This window comes from Dipteris shenzhenensis, chromosome 2 (genome assembly GCF_047967505.1).
Source record: "Dipteris shenzhenensis isolate YYH24624 ecotype China chromosome 2, Dip_SZ_1.0, whole genome shotgun sequence".
NCBI classification, from domain to species: Eukaryota; Viridiplantae; Streptophyta; class Polypodiopsida; order Gleicheniales; family Dipteridaceae; genus Dipteris; species Dipteris shenzhenensis.
The window spans coordinates 22959798-22978990 of NC_141597.1; the positions used below are offsets into that span (position 1 = coordinate 22959798).

General features: G+C 49.4%; 1 protein-coding gene across 3 annotated transcripts in view; it reads left to right on the forward strand.

The window, feature by feature from the left end:
• The window catches only part of LOC147904497 (uncharacterized), a 184686-nt gene that overhangs the window by 68369 nt on the left and 97124 nt on the right, over positions 1–19193 (forward strand). For all 3 annotated transcript variants that reach the window (XM_087386848.1, XM_087386837.1, XM_087386843.1), the window contains exons 3-4: positions 1761–1902; positions 2105–2382. In XM_087386848.1, coding sequence (XP_087242974.1) covers positions 1761–1902; positions 2105–2382 — 420 coding nt within the window. The remainder of the gene's footprint in view (positions 1–1760; positions 1903–2104; positions 2383–19193) is intronic.

Genomic DNA, 19193 nt, shown 5'->3' on the forward strand with positions numbered 1-19193 from the left:
GTGGGACGAACGGCTTACAACGGATCATCTGTGACAATAAGAGAACCTGAAGCCTCTCCACTTGAGCCCAATCTACCTCTGATAGATCAGGTTCCCAACAAGGTACCACACATGCCCACTAGGAGGACCAAGGATGCAAAGAGAAGAGACTTGGTTCGGGGACCTTGGAAATGAGAGGGAAAGCATTGCTGCTCAAGCCTAGCAAGTGTGGAATATCCTCTACTCATTGTGGCTTGCTTCGTTGGTCGCATCTTGAAAATTGGGCCAGAGAAAATAACTCACAAATATGTGTAGGATGCAATGGCCTCCATTAGGAATCCGTTCAAGGTGAACTGCTCGCTATTCATGGCTGCTTGGACATGTGTTGAAGCTCACAACATTGGTTTTACCAAGGTTGATCTTCAGATCACGTGTCCCGCATAGTAGGTATCGAGTGCATCTGAGTGCCACTGAAGGCCCTCAGCTAAAGAGGAGAGAAAGACCACTTCGTCTACATACATGAGAATCTAGATCAAGGAGCCAGCGAGAGAGGAGCCCATCCCTCCTAGTGTCCTGATGAGATTCTCAAGCTCGTCGATGTAGAGGTCAAATGGAGGCTGATGTGATTGATATGGATGGAGTATGAAGGGGGGCTTGGTGAATGGGATAGGGGATAAGGGCAGAGGTGTGGAGATGACAGAAGGCTGAGAGGTGTATAGGTACACGTGGGAGATGGCTGAGGTGAGCCGGACTGTAGATGGAAAGGGTGGCTGGCTAGGGGTAGATGGGACAAGATTGAAGAAACTAGAATACTATAAGGGGGCACCAGGGAGTAAGGTGGAGGTTGGACTAGAAGGGCATGTCGAGGCCACTGACTTCGATGCCGATGCCAAAGCTGAAGCTGGTGCTGATGATGATGATGCCAAGGATGATGTGAACGCTGATGCTGACTCAGAAGCTAGGGCTGATGCTGATGCTGAGGCTGCAGGTGCAAGCTTCTACATGGCCATACTGTCCATCTGTAGATCAGTGGCGTTGTTGATGTCATCGACCCTCTGGCCGTCCTTTTGGCAGTTGTTTGAGCTGCTAGGTTTTTGGCTTCTCTTCTTGCTTTTCTCCTCTCTCTCCTTTGCCATGTTGTTTGCTGTTTTTTTTTTTTTGGGTGCAATTTTGCCTGAGTTACGAAAGGAGAGGGGCTCATTGCCCTTCCTCCCCATCATTTCTGCAGGGGCTGTAGCAGTGGGGGAGGCGTGATGAGGAGAGGTGCAGGAGGAAGCCGAGGTGGGTGTACTTCTCTCTCGAGCTACACATACCCTTTCTTTTCTCATGCTTATGGTCCTAGACTGGCAAAAACTTCTTGTGCTGCAATGGAGAAGAGCAGGAAAGGGGGGCGGGACAGATTGAAAAACGAAGGGAGGTGTGCAAGGGGAGGGTCGGGCGGGGAGAGAAAATGGGAGGGGGAGGGGAGCTGCAAGTGGGGTGGGGCAGGGGTGGCGGGGGGGGAAATGCGAGGGGGGCAGGAGCAGAGAGGGTGGGCGGGGTAGGGTGAAAGAGTAGGTGAGGGTTGGCAAGGCAGGCGGGGAGAGGAGCTGCGAGCAGAAGGGGGAGGGGTGGGACAAGGCGGAAGAGTGGGCAGGATAGGGTAGAAGGGCTGGGGGGCAGGGCGGAAGGGTAGGTGAGGGTGGGCAGGGCAGGGCAGGCGGTTGAGAGAGAGAGAGAGAGAGAGAGAGAGAGAGAGAGAGAATCTTTATTGGGAAGCCTTAACTAGCAGCTTATCCCACGATTTCCAGCTCTTGTAAAAGTGAGCTCTGATGTGAGAAATTCCAAGGCACTCAAGCACGAAATTGAGAACCTTTATCGTGATTGTGCTCAGCTTCGGAGCTTATTGGTGGAGAAAGAGGAAGAGATTTCTCAACTGAAGAGGTCAGCTTCACCCATATGCTTTCTTTTACATGCATAGCTACAACTTACAAAATTTTGCAAGAGTTCATAAGAACACTAATTAATGGGTAGCCATGCCAATTGCTGAAGTGTTTAAAGTGTTTTTGTATTTCAAATCCAGTCTTGATATCTATTGTGCATCCTTGCTGTTGGTTGATTTTCGTGTATGCCCTATGCCCTGCAGGGCTTTGTCAGCATCTTGTCGACACTCAGACACTCGTGGAATTAGTCCAATTGCTTCAACATATGTCATAGATCAACTCAACAAAGCCACCGAGCTATCCAAACCTTCTGCAGATAGCGATTCAAGCAAGCTAGCAGGGACAAGTGTCTCTGCATCGTTATCTGATGCCACTAATGAAGGTGCACCAATCTTGTCAAGTCCTGATAGAAAATGGCAAGCCAATTTGCTTCCAACAGAGACTATCCCAGGCCTTCAAAACCTGGAAAAGGAGGAATCAGGTATTTTCTGTTCAGTCAGATAGTGCATTTTATATATGGTTTTTGAATGCTTTCTATGCATTAAAGAAATCTCTGAGAGTGAGTTGCCCAATTAAAAGAAAAGGCTCTAGCTATGGGTGAAGTGTAAGGAAGCTAGAAGTTACCAAAGCAATACCATGTTCTCAACAAAAACTGGAAATCTACTTACATCATGCATTCTGATTCTTTTTAATTTTGAAATCATTTGAGAAACGTGCATTTTGTGTCAATCTACTTTTGTATCTCTTTTCGTGTGAACAAGTGCAATCACTTAAGTCATGTGCATAATCAATTATGTGAGGCTCTAATATAAAACCACCATTTTTTCAAAAAAAAATTATGTGAGGCTTTTTTTGTTAGAGTTGTGCTATAGCAGACGTGTGTTTCCAGCAATTTATTTAATTCATACTGGAATTATAAATAGCCATGAACTGAAAATAATAAACAAGTATAACTGTCATAAAATCGCACAAAGCTCATCGACATGAAATAGAAATTGGAACACAGAAATGATGACACAGCATAGGGTGCAAACAAGGATCACCTTCCTTTGGGTGGATAGTGCATACATCTTGTAGCTGTTCATGCAAGCATTGACCCAATGTGTTGAAGATTAAGAGTGAGTTGTTTGTGGGAAACTTAGCTTTTGTACAACACCATGGCCAGAGAGTTCTCTATTTGTTTGACATCCACATTGCCACCCAAAATCTCAATTCTGGTCGCCTGCTATGGGCACAAGGGGAGGTACTTGCATTTTGGTCTCTTTCTCTATTTTTCCCTTGGTTGCTGGTCATGGTTTTATTTCCCCCTCTAGAGCTCAATGGATCATTATTTTGATTGGAGGGCGTAAGATTGGTCTTCTCAATCTTTATGCTCCCAACAACAGAGGGGAGCGGATCTCCTTTTGGAAGGAGTTACTCTCTTGGGCCTCCTTTGCAGATTCTTGGATCATTGGTGGCGATTTCAACATGGTTGAGTTGCCATCAGACAAAAAGGGAGGCAGACAGGGTGGATTTCATTCTTTGGAGAGGGCAGCCTGGGATGCCTTTCTTTTTCAGTACAGTGGCAGAGACACTTGGTTGGATGATGCCTTCCATGTTATGCCACAATCACTCCTGTATTCTTGGTCGAACAGGAGAATACACATGCTCATTCATGCACGTATTGACAGATTTTTTCGAGTGGTGTTGCAGATCCTTGAGCCTCATCGGAGAGGACGTTCTGCCAGTGTCAGGATTCCGGATGCTTTTTATGCAGAGGAGAGCCTCATGGAGGATATTTTACAGATTTGGGTTTCTCACATACAGGGTGGAGCTGTCCGCCCTTCTCAGGTAGTTGCAGCCTTATCCGGAATTAGTGACTATTATCATACAGTCGCTGATTCCAAGAGACGCGAGACTCTTAGACGTGAGATTGGTATACGCCAGCAGTTAGTGTCCCTTCAGAGGGAAGAGCAGAAGAGGCCCACAGATGCTTGGATTCAGGAGCGCCTTGCTGCAGCAAGGGCTCATTTGCAGACATTGTTGGATCAGAGAGCAGAATATGCCTTTCATGCACGGGAATCCTTTTGGATTCAGATGGGTGGTAGGGTCAACAAACACTTTTTCTCCACTCATGAGCCCAGACATAGTAGAGATAGTGTCTCGCAGCTTGTTGACTCAGACGGGGTGTTACAGTCAGATCCTGATGCTGTCATGCGTGTAGCTTCAGATTATTTTGCATCTCTTCTTACTGCAGATCCGGGCACACAGGCTATAGATGATGTCAGAGAGGTTATTTGGTAGTGTATCCCTGTCCTGGTGAAGGATGAGATGTATGTTTCTCTAGATGCACCTTTTACCAATGCATAATTCAAGACTGCATTACTTGCCCTTCACAAGGACAAGTGCCCAGATTCGGATGGACTTACCCCCTCCTTTTTTATTACTTTTTGGGAGCAGATTGGTGATTACATCACATCAGCCCTGCAGGGCGTGTGGGACTCTGGTGAGATGCCGGACTCACTCACAGATGGTCTCATTCATCTCATCCCAAAGGGGGGTAATAGGAATCTAGTGTCTCAATGGAGACCCATCACTCTATTGGGCACTTTTTACAAGATTCTGGCGAAAGCCATCAGTCTGCGGCTACAAGTTTTTCTTTCAAATTTGATTCATGACACTCAGACAGGGTTTGTGCATGGCAGAAGTATATTTGATAACATTTTCTCATTTTGGGAGGCCTCATAATGGGCCATGCAGAGCCGCCAGAGGTTGGCCATTCTACTCTTGGACTTTGAGAAAGCTTATGACAGAGTAGACTGGGATTTTTTAGAGGGTACTCTATCCCGCTTTGGTTTTTCAGATGCATGGATTAGAGGAGTATCGTCTCTCTACAGATCAACCCATAGCCAGGTGCTCATTGGGGGGTAAGAGGGGACAGGTTTCAGATTTTCAGATTAGTTCACTAGGGATGTCCTCTTGTCCCTTTTCTTTTTCTGTTTGTGGCGGAAGCTATGAGTATCTACCTTAGATCTCAAGCTGATATTTATGGGCTGAGGCTTCCTATCCGCCGGGAAGAAGAGCTCCTGGATAGTGAGCTGGCAGATGACACGGTTGTTTTTTGGGATGCCACCCCCAGGACACTCACTTCCTTCCGGACAGCCTTGGATTTATTTTGCACGTATCTACCTTAGATCTCAAGCTGATATTTATGGGCTGAGGCTTCCTATCCGCCGGGAAGAAGAGCTCCTGGATAGTGAGTTGGTAGATGACACAGCTGTTTTTTTGGATGCCACCCCCAGGACACTCACTTCCTTCCGGACAGCCTTGGATTTATTTTGCACGGCTACAGGTGCACACATTAATTGGCATAAATCCAATGGCTTTTGGATTTGTGATGGTGACACCCCGGATTGGGGTAATGATATTGCCTTCACTTGGGTATAGAGGGGCGTCTCTGTTAGATATTTGGGCTGCCAGGTTGGGGTGGGCATCTCTCTCTTACAGCAGTTTGCTCCGGTGTTGGAGAGCACAGAAGAAAGCTCCTTTTCTGGAGCTCAACCAAACTTTACTTGGCTTCCAGGGTGGTGGTGGTTAATCAGGTTCTTCTAGCCACAGCGTGGTTTGTTTGTTCCTGTTGGTGCCACTCTAGGGATTGTATCACTCAGCTTAAGAGGCCCGTACGAAACTTTTTATGGAGTGGTCTAGATGGCACAATTGATGTTACAGCCAGGGTGGCTTGGGAGACCTTGATTCTTCCTACAAGAGAAGGGGGTTTGAATATCATCGACCCAGATCTACAGTGCAGAGCCTTACTCTGCAAGGTCGTTGTGAGAGGACTTATGCTACGGCAAGAGCCTTGGAAGGATTTCTTTATTAGATGCATACAGTCTCGCACGCCCACTTCAGGAGAGGATTGGACACATAGCACCATATGGGTTTTCACCACAGCCCACCTCAGATCTTCCTCTTCCCCTCTTATGTTTGCTATCCTGAAAGCATGGGCCAGCTTCAGGAGTACACTTCGCAGGATTCCCCCATCCACCCGTGAAGAGATTGAAAGGCAGCCTATCATGTGGAATGACAGTATTTTGGATAAGTATGGCAGACCACTTGGAGCTTCTCCTTACATGCAGTGGCCAAGATGGGAGAGGGGCCCTGCTTCTACCGTGGGAGCATGCAAAGCATTCAGGAAGCTTCCTGCAGACCAACAGGCACAGATGGTTCTTAATCTCAGAGGAAGTGCAGGGAGAGTCCTGCAGATTGATGCAGCCTTGCTTTTGGATTGGGTGGACACAGATGACATGCCTATTTCTTGCTCCACCTGGATGGGGGCATTTTTCAGATTGGGAGTTCCTTTACAGGTGATTGCTTTTCATGACACACATGAGGATGCCTTAGTCTTTGATGTTTCTTCGGGGAGCAGGCTGTCCAAATCCACAGAAGATATCTTGTTGGAGGTATCGTTTCAGACAGTCAGGATAGTGGGCTTCATGGAGCATGGCTCTCTTTCACAGTGGTACTTGGATCCTGACCCGCTTCTCATTGCCTTGGGCTCATGGAGGATGTGGCTCTATGGAGGTGTCCCAATTAAGTTTTTGCAGTGGGACCCTGGGGAATGGGAATGGATAGATGAAGGGCACCGAGAGAAGGGCATCCCCTTCTTTCGTTACACGGTCAATAATGCCAGGAAATTCCAGCTCAGCTCTAGGGGTTGGAGGCCTACCAGAGCTCCTCATTGGGAGAACTTTCAGATTTCCGCTGACTTGCAGAAATTTTTTTGGCAGAGGCTCTGAAAATCCCACCAGAATAGAAAAATCACTCTCTTCTTTTGGCTTTCTATTCATGGTGGGATAGCAGTGAACCATTGGAGATCCAGGTTTGGGGCTGACCGTACTTGCTCTCGTTGCCTTTCTGCTTCTGAGACAATACAACACTGCCTTTGGGATTGCAGACAGGCGACAATCATATGGAAGGGGATTGCAAGACTTTTCAGCACTTTTGTTCGCCTCCCCTTCTATATGACCAGGGGATCAGTGGCTTGGCTCACTCTTTCAGAGCCCCAGGTTTTCTTTGAGAGACATGACTCCTCTTGGGCTCTGTTGTACTCAAAGTTTATGGCGACCCACCAAGAGTCACACTTGGGTCACGTCATGGTCACCTCAGCAACATGCCAAGTTGTTAGACCTTGGTCATACCTAGTCGCAGCGTGTTCACATATGTTCACATCTTGGTCACATGGAACAGACTTGGACATGACTTGACATGGAACAGACTTGGACATGACTTGACATGGACATGACTTGACATGGACATGACATGGACATGACTTGGACATGACTTGACCTGTACATGACTTGGGTATGATGGAAGCAATACATGACCGAAGAGTGCCAAACCTCAACCTCGACTCACCATGGTCAAAGTCAATCAGAGGGAAGTACTGGCGCAATGGTACACGGGATACACATGTTGGTGCACATGGGAAGCAGTCCAACAATTAAGAGGCATAGGTGGTGCACCAACCCTCTCAACCAACTAGTGTTAGGAGCGCATGGAATAGACAGGAGAACACATGGAGCACGGGATTCACTGACTCAGAACAGGCTGGAGTGTTGCGGAAGCCATCAAGGACAGAGCGGCCCACAAACGGTGGAATGGCTAAGGGTGCAAGAAGACATCCAATAGGAAGAAGGAGAGGAAATTGGTAGCGGGGGGTGGAGCAGAGGAGGAGGAGGTGAAGAGGGAAAGGGAAAGGGGAGCGGGACATTCTGGCAGGGGCGAGAGGCGGGAGTGAAGGAGTGAGAGGCTAGGGTCGAGAGCTCGCCTCGTGTGTATCTTCTAGGGGTGTATCAGTCATCTTGCTTTCTGATGAGTTATGCTACTCTCCATCTCTGCGCGCTACTCTAAAATCTCTTTCCGTTGTGATTCTCCCCCCCCCCTCCTCTCCCTTCATTTGGTACAATGGACCTGTGTCATGTGCTTGAAGTTCTTGCCGTTCATATCGAGGGTTGGCTTTCGTGATTTTGTTCCGCTTTGGTCTTCTTCTTGCTCACATCACTTCAGCACTTGTACCGCTTGCACATAGTTGACACCATCTACCGCTTGCACATAGTTGACACCATCGACAAGCACTCGCCTACATACCATCCGTGACACTTATGGCATGTCTTACTCGCTTCTCGCACTAGTGGCACTAGGCCTCCGGTAATACTTTCGGAAGTGTTAGGAAACCCCCCCCCCCCTCAGACAGTTTATGGCGATCACGGTGGGACACTGCTGGTGTTGAGTAGCACGAGTGAGAGAGGTCTTATGCCGAGTAGTTCTGAAACATTTGAAGGAGCTAGTGAGAGAACTAGGAGGTACTTGAGCAGAGTGGAGAAAAGACTTCCGGCAGACCAAACTAGGTACAAGAAGCATTACGTGCGACGTAACTTTGCGAAGTCCTCAACTCGAGCACAAAGTGAGCCCATTGGAGCAGTAGCCAGAGCAAGTAACTTCATCGACACTCTCATTGACTTGGACCAACAGGAACCCTGGTGGTCAGATCCGGACTCCGGAGAAGAAGAAGTGCAAAGCGAAGAATAGGTGAAAGAAGAGGGTACTAAGGACGAGGACTCCTCAGGGACTCATCAAGGTCAAGGCAGCCCCTCTCCTCCTCGTGCAACGATGTCTTCATCAACCACCTCTTCTACCGGAGTGGTGACTCCATCTGCTCCCGCCTCAACCTCTTGTGGACAAGCTGCTACCTCATCTGTTATGCATAGCTCCGGGCTCCTAGCTAATCCTTCTTCTACATCTATTCCATTGGGGGGTACTTTTGCTCCGGCCATGCCTTTACCTGCCATGATGGTTTCATCTCCCTTTCCATCCACACCGGTGTTGCCTTTTCCACCACCTCCTTCCTTCCCTTCTGCCTACTCATCCATGACTTCAACTCCGTCCCTCTCTTTCCCAAATGCTCTCCCATCCTCTTTCACCCCCACATCTTCCATGTTCTCACCCTTTCCCTCTGCAACACCAAGACCCCCCACTTACGCCCTACCATCTGTGTACACTTCCTCTATGACTACATCAGTAGTGACTTCTCCATTGTGGTCCTCCATAGGAGGAGTTGTCGGGGTGGTCTCCTCCTTGGGAGCACCAACACTCATTACAGCCCCATCGGGACTCCCTCCAACTCTTGCATCCTCTCCAACCTCTCGGGTGGGGATGGCCGTTCTCAGTCCTCCAGACAGAGCTAGACTTCTCGAGCTACTCAACAAGGTCCACGTGAAGACTCAAAAGTTCAAAGGCCACCTCCATGAGGATGCGGAAGCTCATGTGAGGAAGTTCCTCACAGCATGTAGAGCTAAAGGTGTGGAGAATGAGCATGCGTTCCTTCACATCTTTCCCTCGTCATTGGAGGATGCCGCGGATATATGGTACAGTCAATTTCCTCCGGACCACTTCCAGACGTGGACAGACCTAAGGGAGGAATTCTCACGCACTTTCAAGTTGGAAAAATCAAACACATGATTGTCCAAGAGTTATCCAGTGACACCATGAAGCCTGGAGAGAGCATCTCTGAGATGTACACAAGGATGAGGGTCTTGGCGGCAAAGATGTCGGTGCCACCCAATGACGCGGTCATGAAGGGGTGGTTTTTGAAGGCTTTACCCTCCACCATTGCTATAAGGCTGGTTGACAAACTTCCTGAGCATGCCTCACTACAAGAATTTCTGAGGGAAGCGGTGAAGATGGAACGGTCCCGGTTAAGTTTGGCCTCAACACCCGCCCAGACCGCCCAACTTCCGAGAGAAGAGGGCTCACAGGCATGGCAGCAACTCAAGAAGGAATTAGAAGAAATCAAAGAAGATCTGAAAGACAGAACAAAAGTGGATGGATCGTCACCCTTTGAAGCTCAGATAAGAAGTGGTCTTTGGTGCACCGACTGCAAGGGTTTTGGCCATGGCTACTGGGAATGTCCATCGAAGCGTAAGGTACCCACCCCGACCTCCTTTTGCACATTTTGTGAAATTCATGGACATGATGCCTCCGAGTGTAGGTATCTTAAGGGGTTGAGGAAGCTTCTGCCGGAGTATCCAATTGGAGAATCACTGGTGGCTACAATCAACAAAGCTGCATCGACCACTTCAGGGCTAGTACCCCTAGCTTCAGCCCCTGTGAAGGCACGTGAACCACCCACCCATCCTATCATTCCACCTCCACTACTTCCTAATCCTCCTTTGCTCCAAGCTCCTACTCCTAGTAAATTTGGGGCTCCATACTTCTATCCTCGACCCTACTATGCACAGTATCAACCACCTATGTCAGGGGGTGGATATGGACTTCCTTATATCCGCGGTCGACGGGGTGGGTTCCGAGGTGGACGTGGAGGCAGAGGTACCAACTTTCGCAGGCCCATCATGTGCTATAGATGTGGCGAGTACGGCCATTACCAAGATGATTGTACACAACCATTCGGGGGACCCTCTTGTACAGAGTGCAACACAAATGACCACTACACCAGAGATTGTCCCAATGGCAGAAGGGAATCAACATCGCAAGTCAACATGGTTGATGTAGTAGTGGCGGGGGAGGGTGACAAACCCCATTTGATTGGTGCAGTGTTGGGAGCTGTGACTAGGTCACAAATGAAGGGTGACAGTAGTAAGGATGACTCAACATCAATATCGGAGGCCTCATCACCAACTAATACCAACTCAGTCACTAGAGGAGCATCCCCACCTCCTTCCTCCAAGGTGGACAGTGGGCACAGGACTGCATCACCCTTGTCCTCTCCTGTAACTGGATTAGAAAGGACCCGAAGGGCCCCATAGCCATCAAGACCTATCAATAGCTCTAAAACTACCTCAGCTCCAAGTGAGCAATCTATGCCTTCAAGGTATCAGGAGGTGGTCAGGAGTGTCACCAAAGATCTTCAATCTAGTTATGAAGATGAAGGCGTCACACCTCAGTTTCCTTCCCGCAAGTCCAGAATAGTGAGGTTTGCAACAGAAGTGACAACTTTAGGGCAAAAACGTGAGGAGTCGCAGGCAGGCCCATCCACCTTCCACTCAGGAAGCACAATGAAGCAAGAGAAGGAAAAAGGGGTGAAGCCTAGTAGTGCCCAAGAAAAGGGGAAATGGATGATGGGAGAGTCACCACACGAAATATTGACTAAGAATCCAGAGGCACCTCCTCTCCCTCGCGTGAGCTTCGACCCTCGGCCAGAAGCTCGGCGGATGAAGGCACAAAAGGCTGCTGCTACTGTCCAGCCCTATTCTTTGATGGATGACTTGATGGATTTTAGGCCCAATATCACCTTACGACAACTCTGTCAATTGTCTCCACATATCAAGCATCAGACTATTGCATTTGTGAATCGCATGCCAGGAGGGTGCCAAAGGGGATCTGCTCAGGGCGGACCCACACCAGAGACAGTAACAGTTCAAGATGGAGTAACATTAGACAATTGCTCGGCCTATGCTGCCCTCACATGTGAACAAAGTCGCAAGCTCGCAGTGGAGATCAATGGGGTGGAGCTGAAAGATGTTTTCTTGGATGGTGGGGCAGCAGTAAACATCATGCCGAGAGGTACTCTTCAACAACTGGGTTTGAAATTGACAACTGACGTACATTTTCAAGTACGCATGGCGGATCAACGCAAGGTGAAGCCTATGGGGGCTGTAAAAGGTGTTCACATGAAGATTGGGGGAGTTACATTCCTGTCCAATTTTGTTGTACTTAATATGACGGAGGGTGAGCAGACTTATCCTCTACTTCTTGGTAGACCATGGTTACGCTCAGCAAAGGCCATTCAAGATTGGTCAAGTAATGAAGTTCGACTACCTTTGGGATCCACATCCTTAGAAATAGACATGGTTAATGGAAGGGCCCGTCACCGACCTGTGGAACTTGGGGAAGAGGATTTTGAAGAAGAAGAAGGGGTGGAAGAGGAGCGATGGGCACTTGGGGATTGGCCCCTACAGAAAGAAGAGTTGGCCTATGTGGAGGACTCACCCTTCCAAGGTGAAACCTATGTAACAGCAGCACGAGATGATGGTGAGAGCTTGACGTACTTGTTGGAACATGCTAGACCAGATGAGGAAGAAGCTGTCATCTTGGATTGGATGGGGGCCCTGGGATCCTTAGCCATCAACATGGTGGAGTTGTGTCCAGAAGAGGATCCTGAAGCCCGTCTTTGTACTTCACGGAATGCGCAAGAGGTGAGCCAGGAAGCCTCTTCACCACCTGGTTTGGCTGATCTCATGTATGAACGGATGGCTTTTGGCCTTCTTAATAATCCCCACATGTATCAGCGAATGATGTCCGCAAGTACCAGACCAAGTGGTGGCGAGGCCACCAGGGTGACTCTAAGACAAGACCATGAAGCAGCAATGGAAGCAATGGAGGCACACGACATGGATGCCTCACACCAAGAAAATGACCATGGGGTCACAACAGAGGAGGAAGAGGATGCTATGCAAGAAGATGATGAGCGGGCGGAGCATAATGATGGTCTTGAAGAGAACACTCATGAATCTATGGAAGAAGAAGATGACCACATAGATCATGGGTTGGCTGAGCACAATGATGGTATTGGAGAAGACACTCATGGATCTGCAGAAGAAGAGGATGACCACCTACTTACTGATGTCATTCAAAGGCAGGCGGTGCCGGAAATGACTCTTGCAAGGGTTATTGAATCCATTGTGCAACCTGACCAACCTAGGAGGGGTCAAGAGACCGGACAATTTGAAGGAGCCGTCCACATTCACACTGGAGTCTGGAACTTCAGACCTTCAAGGCAAGCCCACAGCATATATGGAGAAGAAGATGTCGCGGACCTTGTTCTACTCGACTTTTATATGTCAGAAGCTGACCCCCCAACGACAGAGGAGGTTCATGAAACTACATACGAGGTGGTTGGACTACCATACAGAGGAATGCTCAAGCAAGCACAAAAAGGAAAGAAGAGAATGGGCCCAAGTGCTGCCTCTACATTTCAACCATTTCCAGAACACACCCAACCGTCCTATCCGAGCTCTTGGATGGAAGAAGTAGTGGGGAATTTTTCTCTGGATGATTCTCCTGCGCACCCAGCAGTGGGAGTAGAAGAACCGAACAACTCCACATCAGGAAGCATACCTCAGGTTGACCATGCCAGGGTTTGGAGGTATCTGAACATAGGGACAGAAGACCAACCACGACATCTTAAGGTAGCCAGTTGGGTCTGGAAACATGACTATCTCCTAGCTGCATTGTCTGATTTTTTTCAAGAGTATGTTGATGTCTTTGCCTGGTCATATAAGGATTTAAAGGGAGTACCCACTGAGTTCATGGAACATCGCATCGATCTATATCCGGAAGCAGAGCCGGTGATCAGGGGACCATATCGCATGAATCCTAACTATGGCAAGGCTGTCCATGCTGATATTCAAAAGATGGAGCAAGCAGGGTTGATCTACCCTGTTGACTACTCCGAATGGCTTAGTGGCATCGTAGTGGTGCCCAAAAGAGAGACTGGAAAACTCCGAGTTTGTGTCGACTGTAGGAGTTTGAATACCGCCACACGTCGGGATAGGTTTCCTCTCCCCTTCACTGACAGGGTGCTAGAAACCGTAGCTGGTCATGCTCTCTACTCCTTCATGGATGGATACAGTGGGTATAACCAGGTTCGGGTGCGAGAGCAAGATCAGTTAAAGACTACCTTCGTCACCCAATGGGGAACTTATGCTTACCGAATGATGCCTTTTGGTCTATGCAATGCACCGGCCACGTTTCAACGTCTTGTCACCAAACTCTTCCAAGAGAACATCGGAAAGTTCCTTGAGGTATTCTTGGATGACTTCTCTGTGTTCAATGGTAAGAATGCTTCTCACCTCGAACCTGCTATTCAGACTGATCACATGAGTAAGTTGATGTGGGTTTTTGATAAGTGCAGAGAAGCTAGGTTGTGCTTGAATCCGGACAAATGCTTCTTCCTCGCCTTGCGAGGGGTTCTTCTTGGCCACATCGTCTCGGCTGAGGGAATGACCACGGACCGAGCAAAGGTGGAAGTGATATTGACCTTGCCTATTCCTCGCACACCCAGAGAAGTCAAGTCTTTTTTGGGACATGTGGGTTATTATAGAAGATTCATCAGGTCCTATGCCGACATAGCGGTGGCGTTGACGGAACTCCTTCGGCAGGAGCAGTCCTTCAACTGGTCGGCACCTCAACAACTGGCGTTTGACAACCTCAAGGATCGTCTAGTAAAGGCACCCATCTTGCGGCAACCTCAATGGGATGTCATTTTTCATGTGCATGTAGATGCAAGTGGGCTGGCGATTGGGGCGATATTGGCCCAACCAGATGAAGAGCACAAACTCGACGTACCTGTGTACTTCGCAAGCAAACAACTCAATGGAGCAGAAAGAAACTATAGCACCACTGAACGCGAGGGCTTGGGCATGGTCTATGCCATGACAAAGTATCGGCACTATCTCTTGGGCAGTAAGTTTATCATCATTAGTGATCATCAAGCTCGCAAGTACTGACTGAACAAACCAACGCTTGGGGGGAGAGTGAGCAGGTGGATTCTCCTATTTCAAGAGTTTGACTTTGACATCCTAGTGAGAGCATGCCGATTGCATCAACCAGCAGACCACTTGTCAAGGATCTCTTCAGGTGAAGCAGCCATAGGAGTTGATGATGACCTTCCAGATGCGGGCCTCTTCCGTGTCGATGCCACAGTACCAAAAGATGACTGCCTATTTGCTGTGGACTGCTTTCCCCCATGGTATGCAAACATTGTACACTTGTTGTCTACAGGCGAGTTCTCCAAAGGGTTAACTCCAGCACAAAAGCGGAGGCAGATTGTTCAGGCTGCTCCTTTCAACTGATCGCGGGTCAGCTGTACAAGTTGGGGAAGGACCACATTTTAAGGAGGTGCGTGCTCCCTCATGAAATACAAGCCATCCTTCAGGAGGCTCACTCAGGAATGGGGGGAGGTCATATGGCACCAGAGGCCACTGCTAGAAAGATAATGCGCTCTGGGTTGTGGTGGCCAAAGCTATTCCAAGACTGCTATGCTTATGTGCGCCGCTGTGACTCATGTCAAAGAGGGGGGCCGAAGCCTACCCGACGGGAGTACCTTCCCCTTCAGCCATCCAGCCCTGTACCACCCTTCTATAGATGGGGATTGGATTTTGTTGGACCCATCTCTCCTGCAACTCGAAGAGGGAACAAGTATGCTCTGATTGCTACTGATTATGGCACTAAATGGGTGGAGGCTAAGGCAGCGAAGACCTGCACTGCTCAAGTTGTGGCCTCATTCTTGTATGATCAAATCATTTCTAGGTTTGGATGTCCTGTGGAATTGATGAGTGACAAAGGTACCCACTTTCTCAATGATGTCATCACTGACCTCATCACCCAACTGCAAATTGTTCACAAGACCTCTAGTTCATACTACCCTCGAGCCAATGGTTTGGCTGAGAGCTCCAATCGGACCATGTCTCATATTGTGGCTCGGTTATGCCTTCATTCCTTGGCAGATTGGGATATTCTACTACCAGCCGCTCTTTTTGCTTATAGAACAACATACAAGGCTAGCACTGGATATTCACCCTTCCAGCTAGTTTACGGCTTGGAGGCGGTTATGCCCTATGAGTTCCACATGAAGACCACTAGGGTCATGGCAGAGATGGATGATAACTTGGAGGCATGCACACTTGAGAGATTATGGGATCTTGAAGCCTTGGATGAACATCGTCGTGGAGCGATCCTTGCTCAGGAAGTCTGGCAAAGAAGGCAGAAGGCATGGCATGACAGAAATCTCAGGAGGAGGGAATTCCAAGTTGGCAGCTTGGTCTTGTTATATTCCAGTAAGATCCTGAAGCATAAACCCAAATTTGTCAGTGGCTGGACAGGGCCCTTGTTTATCACAAGGATTATTCCCAGTGGAGGGGTTTATTTGGCCACCTTTTAGGGCAAGAAGTTACCAGCACCTGTAAATGGCTCACGGGTAAAGAAGTATCATCCACATTGACTCTCTCTCTCTTTGGATAAGGATTTCCATTCCTATTAGTTGAATTTCTATTTATTCAAAAGAAAAAAAAAACAACAACAATGTATTCCCTTTCCTAACCCTGTCAAGCTTCTACTCTCTTCCCAGTTGCACTCTTTGGTGGGAGACCAATAAAAACTGAGTTTCTCCTTCTTTGGCAAGACGGAAACCGCCCTTGCCTTCTCTGACACACACTTCTCCTTAATCCCTCTTCACCCCTGTCACTCAGGTTGAACCTCTGTTCACCCCTGTTCACCCATGTTCACCTCCAAGTCACCCCTCTTCACTCCTAGGTCACCCCTGTTCACTCCTATGTCAACTCCCCATGTTCACCTCTCTGTCACCCATGTTCACATCCAGGTCACCCCTGTTCACCTCTAGGTCACCCCTGTTCACTCTTATGTCAACTCCCCATGTTCACCTCTCTGTCACCCATGTTCACCTCCAGGTCACCCCTGTTCACTCCTATGTCAACTCCCCATGTTCACCTCTCTGTCACCTATGTTCACCTCTAGGTCACCCCTGTTCACTCCTAGGTCACCCCCTGTTCACTCCTATGTCAACTCCCCATGTTCACCTCTCTGTCACCCAAGGTCACTCCTGTTCACTCCTAGGTCACCCCTGTTCACTCCTATGTCAACTCCCCATGTTCACCTCTCTGTCACCTATGTTCACCTCCAGGTCACCCCTGTTCACTCCTATGTCAACCCCCCATGTTCACCTCTCTGTCACCTATGTTCACCTCCAGGTCACCCCTGTTCACTCCTAGGTCACCCCTGTTCACTCCTATGTCAACTCCCCATGTTCACCTCTCTGTCACCCCTGTTCACTCCTAGGTCACCCCTGTTCACTCCTAGGTCACCCCTGTTCACTCCTATGTCAACTCCCCATGTTCACCTCTCTGTCACCCATGTTCACTCCTAGGTCACCCCTGTTCACTCCTAGGTCATCCCTGTTCACTCCTATGTCAACTGCCCATGTTCACCTCTCTGTCACCCATGTTCACTCCTAGGTCACCCCTGTTCACTCCTAGGTCACCCCTGTTCACTCCTATGTCAACTCCCCATGTTCACCTCTCTGTCACCCCTGTTCACCTCTAGGTCACCCCTGTTCACTCCTAGGTCACCCCTGTTCACTCCTATGTCAACTCCCAATGTTCACCTCTCTGTCACCCATGTTCACCTCCAGGTCACCCCTGTTCACTCCAGGTCACCCCTGTTCACTCCTATGTCAACTCCCCATGTTCACCTCTCTGTCACCCATGTTCACCTCCAGGTCACCCCTGTTCACTCCTAGGTCACCCCTGTTCACTCCTATGTCAACCCCCCATGTTCACCTCTCTGTCACCTATGTTCACCTCCAGGTCACCCCTGTTCACTCCTAGGTCACCCCTGTTCACTCCTATCTCAACCCCCCATGTCCACCTCTCTGTCACCTATGTTCACCTCCAGGTCACCCCTGTTCACTCCTAGGTCACCCCTGTTCATTGCTATGTCAACTCCCCATGTTCACCTCTCTGTCACCCATGTTCACTCCTAGGTCACCCCTGTTCACTCCTAGGTCACCCCTGTTCACTCCTAGGTCAACCCCCCATGTTCACCTCTCTGTCACCTATGTTCACCTCCAGGTCACCCCTGTTCACTCCTAGGTCACCCCTGTTCACTCCTAGGTCAACTCCCCATGTTCACCTCTCTGTTATCCATGTTCACTCCTAGGTCACCCCTGTTCACTCCTAGTTCACCCTTGTTCATTCCTATGTCACCCCCCAAGCTCACTCTCTGTCACCTATGCTCCTCCCTATGTCACCCCTTGTTCCTCCCCTGTTCACCCTAGGTCACTCCTTGCCGCTCCTTGTTCACCCCTCAGTCACCCATGGGCACACCAATGTCACCCCTTGTTCATCCTTGGTTCACCCTTGGTTCATCCCTCCTTCAGCCTCATTCAGCCTCATTCACCCCTATGACACACTCGTCCAATGGCCTATACAGGAGAAAATAAAATTCAAATTCCGATTTTCCCACCATTTTCATTCAAATATTTCCTCTTGCCCACACCGCTTTTTCTCTCGCCTACCACCTCCCACCAAGGCTATATTTAGCCACCAAATTCAGCGTCGGTCCTTCATCTCACCTCCCAATTCCGACCAGTGCTATATTTAGCATTTGGCTAAACTCAGCGTGGATCCTTGGGATCAGCTCATCCATCGCATCTTACAGCCCACTCATGCTATTTTTGGCTTACTTTCCTAAATTTGGCTCTCTTTGGTTGTGTATTTGTGGCTGTCCCCCCCTCCAACGAAACTATACGCAGCTCCCTTCCCTCCATCGGTGAATTCTCCTGCAGCCCCCCCCTCTCCCTCCATCAGCGAATTCTCCAGCTCCCTTCCCTCCATCGGTGATTTCTCCTGCAGCCCCCCCCTCTCCCTGCATCAGCGAATTCTCCAGCTCCCTTCCCTCCATCGGTGAATTCTCCTGCAGCCCCCTTCAACGACAGCAGCCCCCTCTCTCTCCATAGCGAATTCTCCTGCAGCCTCCCCTCCATCAGTGATTTCTCCTGCATCCCCCCTCCTTCAGCGAATTCTCCAGCTCCCTTCCCTCCATCGGTGAATTCTCCTGCAGCCTCCTTCAACGACAGCAGCCCCCTCGCTCTCCATAGCGAATTCTCCTGCAGCCTCCCCTCCATCAGCGATTTCTCCTGCAGCCCCCCTCCTTCAGCGAATTCTCCAGCTCCCTTCCCTCCATCGGTGAATTCTCCTGCAGCTTTCTCCATCAACGAAATCTGCAGCGCAACCTCCTGGCAGCCCTGGCCTGGGATCGCAACTCCATCTCAGCAGGCCCTCTTCTTGCACGCAGCTCTCGCAGCTCCCTTCCCTCCATCAGCGATTTCTCCTGCAGCCCCCCTCCTTCAGCGAATTCTCCAGCTCCCTTCCCTCCATCGGTGAATTCTCCTGCAGCTTTCTCGATTAACGAAATCTGCAGCGCAACCTCCTGGCAGCCCTGACCTTGGATCGCAACTCCATCTCAGCAGCCCCTCTTGCTTGCACGCAGCTCTCCCTGCTCCACCATCTTGCCTTGGATCGCATCTCCACCTCCTGGCAGCCCCTCTTCTAGTGAATTGTGCCAGCTTCCTGCTCCTTGCCCACCTCCACACCCTGCGCCATCTCCACTCTCTGCGCCACCCTGGGCCAACTCCAACCCACTACACCACCTCTCTTCTTCCACTTTGCGCCACCTCTCCATTGTGTTCCATCTTTTCCAGCTCCACCTCTCTCCTCTTGC